The sequence below is a fragment of the Schistocerca piceifrons genome, chromosome 9 (assembly GCF_021461385.2).
Source record: "Schistocerca piceifrons isolate TAMUIC-IGC-003096 chromosome 9, iqSchPice1.1, whole genome shotgun sequence".
NCBI classification, from domain to species: Eukaryota; Metazoa; Arthropoda; class Insecta; order Orthoptera; family Acrididae; genus Schistocerca; species Schistocerca piceifrons.
In genome coordinates, this window is record NC_060146.1 from 114,790,875 (window position 1) to 114,809,436 (window position 18,562).

An 18,562-nucleotide genomic window follows, 5' to 3' on the forward strand; every position below is an offset into this window, starting at 1 on the left:
TTTAAGATAAATCCTAGGATCAGTGCGGCCCTCACAAGTTTCTACATTTCTCCTGCTCAGGAACTTGGTGCAGTGCAGGAGAGCTTGCAGTCCAGCATATGTTTTTAATACATTATTTTGTGACATTTTAACTGAGCACGACAACTCTACAGCTGTCTTTATGGATGGGTCAAAATGGGGGCTCCATTGGATGCTCTGTTGTTTTTCCTGAGCATGTCCCCATGGTCCAACTGCCTTGAGACTTCACTGTCTTGATGCAGAATTATATGCTATATATGTAAAGTGATGGTGGATGGGAGAGAAAAGAAAGGAAAGGAAAGGGAAGGGAAGAGTTTACTGATGTCAGCTGCATAGGGAAAATATGCAGAATCAGTGGCGACAAGTGAAAATGTGTAACAGACCGAGATTTGAAAGCAGGATCTCCTGCTTACTAAACAGGTGCGTTAACCACTGTACCATCTGGGACACAGTGTTATCGCAAATGTGTGGACTATCTTGGCATACCTCTCAGACATGTCTGAAAGAACAGACACTATGCATTCATAGAATTATTTGGGATCTTGTGGGCACTGGAGCAGATCAGATGTGCTTCAGGTAGTAAATTCCTTGTCTGTTCAGATTCTCTGATTGCTTCAAATACTAAATTCCTTGTCTGTTCTGATTCTTTGAGTGCCTTTCACTCTTTACAACGCCTGGACACAGCAGGTAAAGTAGTTCAGAATATCCAGGACACCCTGCTGTAATAACTACAATGGCTGGGGAAGTAGGTGTCTTTCTTCTAAGTACCGTGGCACAGAAGTATTGTGGGCTACAATAGAGCAGACATTGTATCCAAGGAGACATGTCGTAATCCTCAGTTATTTCAGTGTGCCCTCCACCTGCATGCTCGCCGTTGTGGAACAGAGTCGTGCGTCAATGAGAAAACACGTGGCTGGAAGTGACTGATAATAAGCTGCACCTAGTAAAGCCTACAATGCAGCTGTGGCGTACTTCCTTTCAGCCACGAAGATGGGATCAGGTCCTCCTTACTTCTCTTTGCATAGGCCACAGTCCTCTGGTGTGTGGCTTCTTGCATTGATGTGACGACCCTCCAGTGTGTGGTGCTTTTGGCATGCAAACAAGTGTGTTTTATTTTCGGACCAGAGAGAAGTGGCAGCTCTGCCTTTATTTTAAGTGACATTCAAATGAATGTGGTGATACTTTAAAGGTTTTGTGACTTGTCCAGCTTGTTTCCAAAAATTTTAGAGAATTTTTCTAAATTGCTGACAGGATGATAGGCTGAGCCTTGATTTTTCTAAGTGGTCAGCTAGTCACATTTCCCTGTGCCTTTCTTTTAGCTTTTCTGTGGTTTTACTTCTGTTTTAATTCCATGCCCAGCACCTTTCACCCTTCTCCAGAGTGATTGTGTGGATCAACTTGAGGTGGCGGTGAGTGAATGAGAGTCATTTTATAGGTTTCCTTTTCATTGTGTATTTATCCACAACTGTTTTTTTTTAAATATGCATAAGGGCACTGATAACCTGGGAATTGAGCACCCATAAGCTCCAAACACACACACACACACACACACACACACACACACACACACACACACACAGGTCAGTAATCTTTGACTATAACTGGGCCGCTGAAACATATCACTTCAAGTTCACACCACAAGCGCTGTAAAGTTGGTGGTATGATTGACAAACAAGTGAGGAACATGACGCACTGCATCTACTGAAGCAGTTACAGAACAGCAAAAAAACCTGGTTCCAGCATCAATGATACCACATTGTTATATGTTGTGTGCAACTGCCTGCTTCTGCGTTGTGCTGTGTTACTGCCTTGACTGGAGTTTCTGTTTATTAAAGAATGTCATCAAAACAACTTTATTCACCAAGTGACAGTCCATTGCACTATGGAATGCCATCAAATAGTCAGGCTTTGGAATTGCTATGAAGGAAGTATGCGTTTCATGAGCAAGAAATAGAATTTGTTTCTGTTCATGGGTATGCTTTGGTTCCTACTGATAAAATCTTAGACCGTACCTCAAAGACTCTAGGACTTGGTCAAAGAACTGTTTCAAGAAAAGGGATGCTACTTCAGGACTTGCAAGATACCGAAATAAACAGTGTGGGGCAAAGCTCCGGTGGAGAAAGCATTGTGTTTTTAAGTACTCGTGGAAAGAAAAAAAAGCAGCAGCATCAGTTACCAATCATGATTCATTCCAAACCAATGCTATTCATTGGCACATTTCGGATATTATAATAGAAAGGAATACTCAACAGTAGTGAAGTTGCTAATTCCATTAAAAGAATGTGAATTTTTCTCAGGGGGGACCACATCACTGAAAATGGTATTAAAAAGTATGGACTTCCACTTAAAAAAGTTAGATGGATGACTGTGCTCTGTTAAATTCTTCTTGCATGTTAGAGCTCATTTTCTAGTTCTCTTCGTAATCACATAAATTGTGAAGGACACACAGGAAAAGGATGTATCAGCACAGTATGAAACACTTTCCTAAATGAAATGTTCAAAATGCCTCTGATTGCAAAGATACATGCACCAACCCACCATCGACTAAACAGCTGGATGCTACGTCCTTGATGGTAGTAGAGCAATGATGCTAACCTTATGTCTACACAAGCAGTGAAATGAGTTATACATCACCATCACCTTCATTCCACTTGAACAGCAAATGCGAACAGTGAACGTGAAGGTGCTTTTACATCTGTGCGCCTTGCAGCTAGGCGTTGTGCGGCTGTAGTTTGCCTCACATGGAAGTAGAGGTGCCAGTGTGAACACAGGTGTGAATGGAATCAATTTCATGCACATGTTGAGGGAGAGGCATGCACCTACACCCACGTGCCTCTACTTACGTGTGGGATAAGCACAGTCACATAGCGACTAGCCACAAGGTACACAGGTGTAAACGCACCTTAAGAATTACACCTTACTGTAAATTGTAACCAAACATAACACAGAGCGTATTTTGAATATTTCATGCAAGAACACATTTCATGTAATGCTAGTGCATTATGTTTGTGTGTGTTTCCTACGACTAATGTGTTTATGAAGAGAAGTAGAAAATGAGCTTGATACGGAAATAAAATGTTTCCAGACCCATGTTAAGATAAAATGTTTCCTTTTGTATGTCTGAGGAATGTTTCCTGAAAGTTCAATCGTACATTTTTGTTACACCTGTATGTCACATTCAAACCATTACAAAACTCATTTTCAGCTGTTGAGTTTTTGTTCATGGTATGCAAGGTATGCTTGCAAACTAAGATTTTTTGGGGCACAGAGTTTGCTCACATCGTCAATATTTTCTTCCATGGATCTGTCACATCATTCACCTGTTAAGATTTGGTTGCTTGTTCATCCAGTTGGCACAATTTGTAAACCAGTTACATGCTTACTTTATAACTTTTTTACACTATGTTGTTAAAGATGCCAGTTTGAAACTTTGGTGCATTCTTTTGACAGTTGCGCCTGGAAACAGAAGCAGGCTCACCGCCTCCCGCCAGCTCAGCTCCCCACAAACGACAGTCCCTGTCGCCGGCAGCAGCACATGTGCCTGTGAAGAGGCAGCGGGGATCCTCCGGACCTTCTGGCGACACTCCAGACGAGCCCCTGGAAGTGGTCCCTCCTGCTGCAGGTGTGGAACGCCTCCGTGCTGTACTGGGTCCTGACATGTCTATCAGTCTGGCGGGCCATAGGACACCCACGCACGACGAGTCCTCCGGTGCTTCGTCTGAGGATGTACAGATAATAGAGGTGGTGGAAAGGCAGCCGCTCAAACCACCCCAACCGCCCCCAGTTGATGCCTTTGATGACAATAGCTCACAGGTACATGAACTATCTAGATATGTGAAATTTATATGATCTGTATTTGGAAATAAGAAATATATTAAACAAATTGGGGAAAAACACAGTGCTTCAGTTGTAATTTGTTTGTTTGTCTGGTAAGCTGAATGCGTATTGGTTGCATTGGTCTTACGCTGATTCGCACTGAACATCAATGGAACAGAAGGTAACATTGCCTTCAAATGAAGGCGTGTGTAGGTTCAGTGGGTGGTGGAATACCACTGTGGAATGGATGGGAGATATAGTGGGTAGAACATTACTCATTTTGGGGCACAGCGAGAAGTAGTCGAAACCCTGGCGGAAAACACAATTCAGTTGCTCCAGTGCTGGGTGGTACTGAGTTACGAGGGGAATGCTCCTCCGTGGCCAGACAGTTAAGACTTTAACAAGTGATGGGTGACCGGAGAGGTAAGGCACAGGAGATCTGTTTTTGTACAAGATTTGGAGAGTAATTATAGTCTGTGAAGACCTCCGTGAGACACTAGGTATATGTTGACTGCTCATCTCTACAGATGCAACGGCCACGGGTTGGTAGGCTGCATGGAAGGGACTTCTCGATAAGGAAAGGGTCAAAGTGGAAGTATTGCTGGAGGTTGGTAGGTTTGATGTAGCAATCTTGGAAGTGGAGGTCAACATCGAGAAAATTGGCTTGTTTGGATGAGGAGGAGCAGGTGAATTGAGTAGCGGAGAAAGTGTTGAGGTTCTGGAGGAATGTGGATAAGGTGTCCTCACCCTTGTTGTATATCATGGAGAAGTCATCAGTGAATCTGAACAAGGTGAGGGGTTTGGAATTTTAGGTAGTCTGAAAGCATTCCTCTATATGGCCCGTGAATAGGTTGGCACAGGATAGTGCGATGTGGGTGCCCATATCTTACCCTGGATTTGTTTGTAGGTGCTGCCTTCAAAGGAGAAGTAGATATAGGGATGTTAGTGTAAAGGGAGATGGCATCAGTGGTGACGAGCAGGGAACCATGTGGTAAAGGAAAGAGAGCTGTCGAGAGTCCGTGGAGGAAATGGTTGGTATCTTTTATACAGGAGGATATGTTCCTGGTAAGAGGATGAAGGTGTTGGTCTACAAAAGCAGAGATTTTCTCAGTGGAGGTGCTGGGTGGTTGGGCTTGTGGACTTTAGGAAGCATGTAGAAGGTGTAAGCATGGGGAGTGGGAGGGGTGAGGAGAGAGATGGACTCCGGAGAGAAGTTCTGGGATGGAGTCACTGTGACTGGGTTTGTAGGTGGATGAATTGACAGCTGGTGGAGTCTTTCTGCAAGTTAATCTTTATGGTTCAAAACAGCATTGGTGGAGCCTTCGTCAGGAGGTAGAATTATAAGGTCGGGGTCAGTTTTTATGTGGTGTATTGTAATTCTGTCTGTGGATGTAAGGTTAGCTTGCGTGATGAGGGATTTGGGGAATGATGATGATGATGCAAGGTAACACAGGTTAAGAAATTCTGGAATGTTAATAGCGAATGATCTGGGGGCAGTGGGGGTGGATCACGTTTGAATGGAGGAGTGAACTGAGTTAGGCAGAGTTTAGCATTGGTCTTTGGATGAGTCTGATTGGCAGGGCTGGTGGTAAAAAAGTGTTTCCACTGTAGGGGCTGGGAATAGAACGACGACAGAATTTGGGAGTGGGGCAAAAGGTGAGGCGTGCTTAAGGCTTTTGGAGAATAGGTTAATGATTGTGTTTTGGTCTGGTTACGTTCAGAATTCAGTTTGTTGGTGGGAGTGAGTTTTTGGGGGTGGGATAAATGTAGTAGGTCTGCAAGGCAGGGTTTGTCAGCTTTGATGAGATGTGGGGGAGGTTTGGAGGTTGTTGTAGAGGTGGTGCATAGTGGTAGTCCAAGGTGAGAATAGGAAGTGAATAGGGTGGAGAGTTTTTGTAGGTGGCGTTTTGCATGCTGCTCTAGTTCCTGGATGGCAAGAGTTTCAATATCTATTATGGGATCCAGGAAAGGGTTTGCAGCTAGAGATGGGTAATTAGATTGGTAAGGCCATTTTGGGGTTCCATGAGCCAAACGACAATTTAGGAACAGTATGTGGGACTGAGTTCTGGCTGGAACTTCTTACCTTGTTGCAGATGGGAGGAGCAAGGATTCATGGTGGTGGATAAAAATGCGTAAAAATATTTTAATAACATGAAATATGTCTGAAAAATTTCGCACAAATACACCAAAACAGATGGAAAAAATCACGAAAAGGATGAAATCGATGAAGTATGGGGAAATCTGAGGGAGTAGGCGATTGTGAAAGACAAAAACTAACTGAAATCGATGTGAAAACACTAGAAGATCAAAGAAAAAAATAAGTAAAACTATTGTAATGTGGGTTACTGGTTCATGGGTGGGTATGTGCGAAGAAGGGGGTGGCAGATGTGAATAGATTAGGTGATGTTATTACGTGCGAACTGGAATAGAGAGGAGAAGAGGTGGGAAGGGGGTGAGGATGATATACAAGTTCATGTGGCACAGGAAGGTATAAAAAATATGTGAGAGTACACAGTTAGAGTGATCAATTTGAAGTTCTAGGATTAATGATATTGACAGGAGTAATGTGGGATATGAGATGCTGTTGTGTACAGCAGAGATGGTTAATAGAATGTGGCTCGCAAATAGAGCGTGCAGTGTGGTTTGGAAGGCAAAGCTATTGGCTAAACAGGCCTTCATCAGAATACATACATACATACACACACACACACACACACACACACACACACACACACACACACACAAATAAATGCAACTCGCACACCCAGGCCAGACTGCAAGCAGCAGAACATGATGGGAGAAGTAAGCCAAGTGTTGGGGGGGGGGGGGGGGGGGGGGGCTGCTAAAGTGCTGAAGTGCTGCTTGTGGGAGCATACAGGAATGAGGTGGAGAGAGGGTAGGGCAATTAGGTGCAGCCGGGAGGTTAGATGGAAGGGGGGGGGGGGGGGGAGGCAGGGGGAGCAGCAGAAGAGGATAGAAGTAAAAAGACAGTGAGTGTGTTGGTGGAATAGAGGGCTGTGTAGTGCTGGAATGGGAACAAGGAAGGGGATAGATCTGTAAAGGACAATGATTAACGAAGGTTGAGGCCAGGAGGGTTATGGGCACCTGTGCAGTTCAGAAAACCTGATGTTGGGGAGAAGAATCCAGATGGTACAGGTTGTGAAGCAGTCATTGAAATGAAGAACATAGCATTGGACACCGTGCTCAGCAATTCAGTGGTCCAACTGTTGGCCACAGTTTGTCGGTGACCATTCATTCAGACAGACAGCTTGTTGGTTGTCATGCCCAGGTAGGATGCAGCATAGTGTTTGCAGCTTAGTTTGTAGATCAAATGACTAATTTCAAAGGTAACCTTGCCTTTGATGGGTTAGATTATGCGTGTGACCGAACTGGAGTAGGTAGTGCTGGGAGGATGTGTATCCTACCCCCTATCCTTCGCATCCCTCCCACAGTATCCTTGGCCATACCTATACAATCCCTGCTCCCAACCCCTTGCATCATGGCTCATACATCCTCCCACCACCATCTACTCCAGTCTGGTCACAATCACCACGTGTCCCATCAAAGGCAGAGCTACCTGTGAAGCCTTTGAAGCTGAAGGCTTTATTTGACAGTCTTTTTGTTGTGCCTATCTGTGACTCAGCATCTCAGCTATAAGGTGAGTTGTAACTGTCCGTTTCATGATATTGTCAATATTCCATCCTGGCTTTTCCATTGTACAATAATAAAATACATAAATAAGTAATCATTCCTGCAGAAAGGTAAGATGCCTATCTATTAACCTACATTCAAGAATGAATCCCTGCCTTACTGCGCCTTTGTTGTTATGGAAATAGGAAGCCTACCATACAAATTTCTTATTATGAAACGCAGCTTAACTGAGCGTAGGTTACACTTGGCTCGATGTCAGGTGAGCTCACTCTCTGTGCAGGATGCCTGTAGTATTTGTGCCAGTTCATTTTATTTTTTTACATGTTACAGCTTTTTTGAAACAAATACAATATGTACAAATGCTGCATTCATCGAAACCAGAGTTCACATCAGTCCTGCTTGTTAATATGTACCTGAATTGTTTAATCTATGAGATCTGTTCAAAAAATTCAGGAACTTTGTCCACAAATTTTTTCTACTCTTACCTTTCACTTATTGTGCATGGTCTCTTTCGAAACACTCTCATCCAAAATTGATACCCCACTCCTAACGCCATTTCCACTTCCAGAAGTAGTCTTGGTATGCCTCTTGCTGGTTTGCGCAAAGTGCCGTCTGCGAATTTTCTTTAATCTCGCCTGTCGTTGCAAATCTTTGTTCTTTCAACAGGGTTTTTAACTTTGGAAATAAAAAAAGTCGACAGGGGCCAGGTCTGGATAGTATGGTGGATAAGACTACACAGTGATTTGGTTTTTTGTGCAGTAGTCATGCACCAAGAAGGATGGACGTGTGGGTGTGTTATCGTGATGCAAGAGCCATGAATTGTCTCGCCATATTTCAGGCCGTTTCATTCTCAAAGTTTCTCACAGGAGTCGCAAGTCCCAGTAGTACCATCGATTAACAGTTTGCCTCTGTGGCACAAATTCTTGGTGGACTAATCCTTCAAAGTGAAAGAAAACTCTCAGCATGGCTTTGACATTTGACCTGACCTGACAAGCTTTTTTTGGTTTTGGAGAACCTTTCCCAATCCATTGTGAAGATTGAACCTCGGTCTCAACATCATAACTGCAGACCCGCATCTCATCACCAGTTACGATTCTCTTAAGGAACATCTCGTTTTCATTTTTGTGATCCAAAAGCTCTTCACAGATTGCGAAGCAAAGGTCTTTCTTGTCTTGACTCGAGAGTCGTGAGTTGAACTTGGCGACAACGTGATGTATTCCAAGATGCTGTGTGAGCATTTCATGACATAATCCATCTGAAATGTTCATTCTTTTGCAACCGCTCGGACCGTCAGTCTTCAATTGGCTCACACAATTTTGTTAACATTCATGACACGAGTGTTGTTGGTAGATGTTGAAGGGCATCTTCAATTAGTGTCACCTTTCACTTCCATCTGGCCATTTTTAAACCACGTGAACCATTTGTGACACCGAGTAGGCTTCCTGAATCATTTGGTGTGTTCCTGTAAAGGTTTTCTTGAGTTTCATGCAAAATTTAATTCAGGTACGTTGCTCCTCTAACTCTGCCATCTCAAAATTCACGAACTGCACAATACAATGTTCTACCCAGTACAGCACTGAACAATAACTAACAGGCATACCACAATGAAACTTCCAGCAGTTACACATTAAACACAAGCATGCGCAAGGATGCCAACTGCATTTCACTCCAACACATTGTTGACACGAAATTACAAATGTTCTGTAATTTTTTGAACAGACCTTGTATATATAAACTGTGCCACTAGGTCATAATTTCTAAATGATAATGCAGATTCTATACCAGAGTGAACTACTTGCTTAAGTGAGGAGGAGGAGACACTTAATACTGTTTAACCCTTCACTGTCACTCTTTTAGCCCCATAATGAAATTTGCGACTACTGCTTGTACTAGTTTTTCATAGGAACAAATTACCGACTTCTATCACTTATAAATTTTTGCCTGCATCATTCCAAAACTCGTGTAATTCACAGGGTATACATAAAGTTTGGGAACACTTTGAATTATTTATTGCACAAGAATTTTGTACAGATGTCATACATATTGCATTTTGAAGAGAGAGACTGAAAGTTAGTTAGTTAGTGTTTTTTTTTTTTTTTTTTTTTTTTTTTTTTTTTTTTTTTTTTTTTTTTTTTAACAAACATTTCATATATGAACCAAGAGTGACCCAGCAGACATCAATATGGTAATCAAATTCTTGCCATACCTGTCCCAGCATGGCATCGTCGACTGTGGCAGACGCTTCCCGTATTCTCTCCTGGAGCTCTGCTATATCACGTGGTACTGGCGGTACATACAGCAGACCTTTAATGTGTCCTCACAGAAAAAAGTCACACAGAGTGAGATTTGGTGATCCGGGAGACTATCTCGTGAAACAGCTATCCCCGTCTGTACCACAGCCGATCCATCGATGTGGCAGCTCCGTGTTCAGCTACTCACGAACTTCACGATTAAAATGGGGGTGGGGCCCTATCCTGCTGGGGGGTGGGGCCCTATCCTGCTGAAAGATGGAACAGATTGTCCGATTGCATGTGAGGCATCAGCCATTGCTGCAACATATCCAAGTAGGAACATCCAGTGACAGTGCTTTCAACGAAGAAGAATGGCCCATACAGTTTTCGACATGACGAGGCACGAGAAACATTTACCTTTGGGAATCACGCTCAAATTCAATGCATTCGTGTGGATGCTTTGTACCCCAGATTCACTTTCCCATTAGTGTGAAAAGTGGCTTCATCACTAAAAATTAAGCGATCAACAATGCCATCCCAGTCTTTGTTCAGTTGTTGTAACTGCGAACAAAGCTCAAAACGCTTGTCTTTGTCGTCGTCATTTAGCTTCTGCACTAGCTCCCATTTGAATGGTTTCATAGACAGCTTCTGTCTCAGGACGTTCCGCTCTGTTATTGGAGCCATTTCGAGTTCATGGGATGCACGATGCATCGACTTCTTTGGACTCCTCATGAATGTGTCTCATACGCGCTCCACATTCACGTCACTCACACTGGGATGTCCACTTCTCTTTGCCGGGCACAAGCAACCTGTTGTAACGAATTTGTTGTGCCAGTGATAAATGGCCTTCCTTGTTGCTGGCTTCTTACTGTACTTGGCTCTAAACGTCCGTTGAAAAGCTGTAGCACACTTGTTTTTGTAGAACTGCAAGACACAGAGAGCTCACTCCGCACCTGAACTCCATTTTTGCGACTAGCGCGGACTATCGGCAAATTACCAAACTATGCTGTGGTAGTATACATGGAGAAGAAAAAAAAAAACTGAGTAGTTATTATCTGCTGAGTAGTTATCTGAGATTGTCCCTTGTAGGAAATAGACACTCTCCCTTGAACCTTATCAATATATCATACCTCCTACAGCTCTGACATAGCTCTTTTCATTTATTTTCATTTTTATTTTTATTTTATTTTATTTAATTTCATAATTTGTTGCAGTGTTTTCATTTTAATTTTTCTTGTCAGTACCCTTTACTGTTGCTGAGGCAGTCACTTGAACAATTTTATCTTTAGTACCATCTGATGTTCAGTTCTCTCAAAATAAATGTAAAGTTCAGAGGTAGAGCTAATTAGACTTCTTCAACCTTAAGTTGGTAGGATGCAGAAAGAGGGTTATCCAGAGAGGAACAAAGAGATTTCTTCTGCCAATTGCTGCACGATGAATGAGAGCCTCTGTGACTGTAAATTTGCTTGGAAGAATATACAATCATATAATCACACACGTTTTACCTCATATAAACAAAACCTTAATATAGCGTGATTAATAATTGAGATATCCTGATTTGCACTGTAAAATTTTCACTGTAAGTGAAATATGGCAGAGCTTATGTGAGTACCAGTACTAATATTACAAGCATTTTGTTGTAGGATGTGATCATTGTCGAAGAGGTGGGCACACCAATGCCACCAGCTCGTATGCCAGAAATGCCGACACGTGGTGGTAAGAGAATGAGAGGCCGACCTCGGCGAATGAGTGTGCAGCCCACGAGCCCTGTCTCGCGCCACCACGAGGAGCCGGTGCTGCCACCTGCCCAGCAAGTCCCAGATCCCGGCTTGACGGCCTCCGGAAGGCCAAAAAGGTCGTGCCGTGGCCGTGAGCTTCCTTTCGTCGAAAAGAAGAAGACCCGTGCTAGAGGTGGTAAGTATCAGTACGTAGTTTTTGTGGGTCAACTGAGCCTACTGATACCGGAGGTCAGCTTACAATATCCTAGATGTCATGATATGCCGGTCTGTAGTGCAGCCTGAGGGCTCTTTTGGGTTGAAAGGTGACCATTTTGCTGTGTATTTGCAAAGCGATATCAAAGGATTTGGTGAATCCACTTTTGCTGTAACATTTTCTTTCATTCCTGCAACTTTGACTCATTGAAGCCAACACATTTTAAAAATATGGGTGAGGCTGACCTGCTTGAACATCTAGATCCCATAATTTTCCATGTACAGTTTCTCGATTTTTTCCCCCTTGTTCCTGTGTGTGTTTGTGTGTTCCTCATATGACTGGATTCCTCAGTAGAACTGTAGCTAAAGTATCGTCCACTAGGTGAGCGGACATGCTGGGGAAATGTACACTTTTTTTTCTATTATTCTTTATGGTGCCACATTTCAGTCTACACAATCTCAGTTGAATCAATGTTGCAAGGTGTTGGACTGATGAAGAAATTAGTCACAAGTTATCTCGTAAGTTTGAGGATAGTGATACTGATTGAATGAAAGATGTTGTTGTGGATGAGGGAGGTGTGGACTGCCTACATGTACGTGATTACGCTGCAACTCCCTGTGAAGTATTTGGCAAAGGACTCTTAGAACCTTTTTCAGACTTTTACTCAACTGTTTTACTCTTGAATAGCACTTAGTAAAAATAAACTCCTAAGCTTGGGATTAGCCGAGCGGTCTAAGGCGCTGCAGGCATGGACTGTGCGCTGGTCCCGGCGGAGGTTCGAGTCCTCCCTCGGGCATGGGTGTGTGTGTTTGTCCTTAGGATAATTTACGTTAAGTAGTGTGTAAGTTGATGACCTTTGCAGTTAAGTTCCATAAGATTACACACACACACACACACACACACACACACACACACACACACATACACACACACACTTTCTGTGCAAGCTCTGATTTCTCTTATTATCTCTTACATATAGATATCTTCGGTGTAGCGAAGCAGCTTAAATTACTTAATAAAGGCAAATAATCCGGTCCAGGCAATATACCAATTAAGTTCCTCTCAGATTACACTGGGACAGTAGCTCCAGACTTCGCAATCACATACGACTCACTTAATGAAATATCAGTACCAAAATGCTGGTCACACCAATACTCAGGAAAAGAAATAGGAATAGTCCAATGAATTACAGACTCGTGTCACTGACATCGATTTGGAACATACACTTTGTTCAGACATTATATCATGAATTCAGAAAATATTGTTCTTGTGAAACACAGCTAGCTCTTTATTCATAAAAAGTAATGAGTGCTATCAACAGGGGTCTCAGATTGATTGAGAAATTTACAATCTCCAGAAAGCTTTGACACCATTCCTCACAACAGACTTCTAGTCAAATTATGTGTCTGTGAAGTATCGCTTCAGTTATAGGACTGGATTCATGATTTCCTGTTGTAATAATCTACGGAAAATCAAGTAAAACAGAAGTGACATCTGGTGTTCCGAAGGAAGTGTTATGAGCTCTACTGTTCCTGAGCAGCCCTGTTATATTGTTTGCAGATGATACTGTCATTTACAGTCTAGTAGCATCATCATAAGATAGAGACCAATTGCAAAATGACTTAGACATGATATCTGTACGCTGCAAAAAGTCGCAGTGGCCTCTGAATAAATAAAAGTATTAGGTTATCCATATATGTACAAAAAGAAATCCATTAAATTTTGATCATACAATAAATCACACAAATTTAAAGGCTGTCAATTTATCTAAATAACTAGGAATTATAATTACAAACAACTCAAATACTAACAATCACATGGCTAATGTTGTGGGAAAGGCAAACCATAGACTGTGTTTTAGTGGCAGATTATTTAGAAGATGCAACATGTCTACTTAGAGAGACTGCCTACACTATGCTTTTCCACCCTCTGCTAGAGTATTACTGTGTGATACGGGATCCTTACCAGATGGAGGACATCAAAAAAGTCCTAAGCAGGGCAGCTCGTTTTGTATTATTGTGTTTTAGGGAGAAAGTGTTACGTACAGGTGAGTTGAGTGTGGCAGTCATTAAAACAAAGGTGTTTTTCATTGCAAGATCTTTTCATTAAATTTCAATCCCCAACTTTCTCCTCAGAGTGTGAAAATATTTTATTGCCAGTGGCCTAAACAGGGAGAAATGATCATTGTAATATGATAACAGAAATTGGGGCTTGTATAAAAAGATATGTGTGTTCATTTTTACCATGTGCTGTTAGTTTGGAACAGTAGAACAATAGTCTAAAATTGGTTTAGAGAACCCTTTTCCAGGCACTTCATTTTGAATTGCAGAGTACTCATGTAAGTACTCATGTAGGTGTAGATACAGTGGTCACTTCATGCAATCGGGGGAGAAATTTGGTGATTTACTTCATGAAAAGTTCTCACCCCAATGAAAATGCCTTTGTTTTAATGTTTGGTGTCCCAGCTCACTTATCATATCCTTGAATATATAATTTAAGTACAAACATTGACCCAAGTTGAACCAAAATTTATATAGAATTGAACATTTCAACTGAAATACAAAAGTTGTGAGGAGGCAGGATTCATTACAGCTCGCAGCTGACATTATTTATCAACATATTCTTCATCGTTACAGATCGAGCGGCCCCTCGTAAAGCTGTACCACCTATTTGATCATCCATTTAATATCTGTACAAACTGATACATATAATTTAGAAAGAAAAAGTGTTAATAGGTCTTTGCTTTGCAGGCGGTCGCAGACGCAGAGGTGACACACTCACAGATCATCGTCCAGGTGGTCTGTCTGAGTTTGCACGCAGCTTCTCTGGGTCTCTCTCTCCAACCAGCATCTCTGGTGCTATTCCACACGAAATGTTACCACAGCCGGCGAAGAAGAGCTTCACGTTGGGTGACAAGTCTCCTTCCGGGCTATCCAGGTCGGGTGCTATTCCACAAGAAACGTTGCCGGAGCCGGTGAAGAAGAGCTTTGCATTAGGCGAGAAGTCTCCTCCCACACTACCCAGGTCCAGTGCTATTGCACGTGAAGCGTTACCAGAGCCGGGGAAGAAGAGCTTTGCATTGGGCGAGAAGTCACCTCCTGCGCTACTCAGGTCGCCTCCTGGCCTGCAGTCTCCTCCGAGGGTGAAGTCCCCTGAACCCAAGTCACCCCCATCGAAGCACCAGAAGGCAGGGCCAGGAAAGAAGTCCGCCGCCACTGCTAGGCGAGCGTCACTGGTGGCTGCAGAAAAGGAGCCACTACCAGCAGATTCCAAGGCAGTCACTGAAACGACTCGAAGAAGGTCAACAGAGACGAGGGAAATGCAGCCTGCGGACAGAGAGCCGACTGCAGCAACTCCAGATGTGATCGTCGAACCTCGCACCCCTGAGCCTACTGTTGAACCTACGGCAACTGCACAGAGTGTATCTCTTGTACCATCAGGACCACCATCACCGATGCAGGTGACTCTCTCTCTCTCTCTCTCTCTCTCTCTCTATATATATATATATATATATATATACATATATATATATATATATATATATATATATATATATACATATATATATATATATATATGAATATAATAGAGGGAAACATTCCACGTGGGAAAAATATATCTAAAAAGAAAGATGATGAAACTTACCAAACAAAAGCGCTGGCAGGTCGATAGACACACAAACAAACACAAACATACACACAAAATTCTAGCTTTCGCAACCTATGGTTGCCTCGTCAGGAAAGAGGGAAGGAGAAGGAAAGATAAAAGGATATGGGTTTTAAGGGAGAGGGTAAGGAGTCATTCCAATCCCGGGAGCGGAAAGACTTACCTTAGGGGGAAAAAAGGACAGGTATACACTCGCACACACACACATATCCATCCACACATACACAGACACAAGCAGACATTTGTAAAGGCAAAGAGTTTGGGCAGAGACCTGCCAGCGCTTTCATTTGGTGAGTCACTACATCTTTGTTTTTTGATATATATAAAATAGAGGGAAACATTCCACATGGGAAAAATATATTTAAAAACAAAGATGATGTGACTTACCATACGAAAGCGCTGGCAGGTCCATAGAAACACAAACAGGCAGATACATACACACAAAATTCAAGCTTTCGCAACAAACTGTTGCCTCATCAGGAAAGAGGGAAGGAGAGCGAAAGACGAAAGGAAGTTGGTTTTAAGGGAGAGGGTAAGGAGTCATTCCAATCCCGGGAGCGGAAAGACTTACCTTAGGGGGAAAAAAGGACAGGTATACACTCGCATACACACACATATCCATCCGCACATACACAGACACAGGCAGACATTTGTAAAGGCAAAGAGTATGGGCAGAGATGTCAGTCGAGGTGGAAGCAAAGAGCAAAGATGTTCTTGAAAGACAGGTGAGGTATGACTGGCGGCAACTTGAAATTAGCGGAGGTTGAGGCCTGGCGGATAACGAGAAGAGAGGATATACTGAAGGGCAAGTTCCCATCTCCGGAATTCTGACAGGTTGGTGTTAGTGGGAAGTATCCAGATAACCCGGACGGTGTAACACTGTGCCAAGATGTGCTGGCCGTGCACCAAGGCATGTTCAGCCACAGGGTGATCCTCATTACCAACAAACACTGTCTGCCTGTGTCCATTCATGCGAATGGACAGTCTGTTGCTGGTCATTCCCACATAGAAAGCTTCACAGTGTAGGAAGGTCAGTTGATAAATCACGTGGGTGCTTTCACACGTGGCTCTGCCTTTGATCGGTTACAGGACTGGAGTAGGTGGTGGTGGGAGGGTGCATGCTACAGGTTTTACACCGGGGTGGTTACAAGGGTAGGAGCCAGAGGGTAGGGAAGGTGGTTTTCCGGCCGACAAGGGTTCCACGACAGTGGTACTTGATCGTCGGGAGTATGTGGCTGAGGGACTGCGTCAGCTTTCAGACAACACCACATACAAAGTTTGCCAAAGTAATCCCATTCTTGATGTCCAGGTGGAGCTTCAAGGAATCCTCAGAACCTTAGGCCCCTTACAAAACCTTTCACCTGACTACATCAACCTCCTGACCCCAGCGACTCCCCACACCCCTACCTTCTACCTTCTTCCTAAAATTCACAAACCCAATCATCCCGGCCGCCCCATTGTAGCCGGTTACCAAGCCCCCACAGAACGTATCTCTGCCTACGTAGATCAACACCTTCAACCCATTACATGCAGTCTCCCATCCTTCATCAAAGACACAAACCACTTTCTCGAACACCTGGAATCCTTACGCAGTCTGTTACCCCCGGAAACCATCCTTGTAACCATTGATGCCACTTCCTTATACACAAATATTCCGCACGTCCAGGGCCTCGCTGCGATGGAGCACTTTCTTTCATGCCGATCACCTGCCACCCTACCTAAAACCTCTTTCCTCATTACCTTAGCCAGCTTCATCCTGACCCACAACTTCTTCACTTTTGAAGGCCAGACATACCAACAAAGGGAACAGCCATGGGTACCAGGATGGCCCCCTTGTACGCCAACCTATTCATGGGTCGCTTAGAGGAAGCCTTCTTGGTTACCCAGGCCAGCAAACCCAAAGTTTGGTACAGATTTATTGATGACATCTTCATGATCTGGACTTACAGTGAAGAAGAACTCCAGAATTTCCTCTCCAACCTCAACTCCTTTGGTTCCATCAGATTCACCTGGTCCTACTCTAAATCCCATGCCACTTTCCTTGACGTTGACCTCCATCTGTCCAATGGCCAGCTTCACACGTCTGTCCACATCAAACCCACCAACAAGCAACAGCACCTCCATTATGACAGCTGCCACCCATTCCACTTCAAACGGTCCCTTCCCTACAGCCTAGGTCTTCGTGGCAAATGAATCTGCTCCAGTCCAGAATCCCTGAACCATTACATCAACAACCTGAAAACAGCTTTCGCATCCCGCAACTACCCTCCCGACCCGGTACAGAAGCAAATAACCAAAGCCACTTCCTCATCCCTTCAAACCCAGAACCTCCCACAGAAGAACCCCAAAAGTGCCCCACTTGTGACAGGATACTTTCCGGGACTGGATCAGACTCTGAATGTGGTTCTCCAGCAGGGATACGACTTCCTCAAATCCTGCCCTGAAATGAGATCCATCCTTCATGAAATCCTCCCCACTCCACCAAGAGTGTCTTTCCGCCATCCACCTAACCTTCGTAACCTGTTAGTTCATCCCTATGAAATCCCCAAACCACCTTCCCTACCCTCTGGCTCCTACCCTTGTAACCGACCCCGGTGTAAAACCTGTCCCATGCACCCTCCCACCACCACCTACTCCAGTCCTGTAACCCTGAAGGTGTACACGATCAAAGGCAGAGCCACGTGTGAAAGCACCCACGTGATTTACCAACTGACCTGCCTACACTGTGAAGCTTTCTATGTGGGAATGACCAGCAACAAACTGTCCTTTCTGATGAATGGACACAGGCAGACAGTGTTTGTTGGTAATGAGGCTCACCCTGTGGCTAAACATGCCTTGGTGCACGGCCAGCACATCTTGGCACAGTGTTACACCGTCCGGGTTATCTGGATACTTCCCACTAACACCAACCTGTCACAACTCCGGAGATGGGAACTTGCCCTTCAGTATATCCTCTCTTCCCGTTATCCGCCAGGCCTCAGCCTCTGCTAATTTCAAGTTGCCGCCACTCATACCTCACCTGTCTATCAACAACATCTTTGCCTCTGTACTTCCGCCTTGACTGACATCTCTGCCCATACTTTTTGCCTTTACAAATGTCTGCTTTTGACTGTGTATGTGCGGATGGATATGTGTGTGTGTGCGAGTGTATACCTGTCCTTTTTTCCCCCTAAGGTAAGTCATTCCGCTCTTGGGATTGGAATGACTCCTTACCCTCTCCCTTAAAACCCAGATCCTTTTGTCTTTCC

General features: G+C 43.7%; 1 protein-coding gene across 1 annotated transcript in view; it reads left to right on the top strand.

Moving 5' to 3' along the window:
• Positions 1 to 18,562, top strand: part of LOC124716743 (microtubule-associated protein futsch-like) — a 281,674-nt gene that overhangs the window by 80,238 nt on the left and 182,874 nt on the right. Inside the window, exons 7-9 of the mRNA XM_047243286.1 lie at positions 3,469 to 3,831; positions 11,360 to 11,630; positions 14,399 to 15,108. Of these exons, the coding sequence (XP_047099242.1) occupies positions 3,469 to 3,831; positions 11,360 to 11,630; positions 14,399 to 15,108 (1,344 nt within the window). The remainder of the gene's footprint in view (positions 1 to 3,468; positions 3,832 to 11,359; positions 11,631 to 14,398; positions 15,109 to 18,562) is intronic.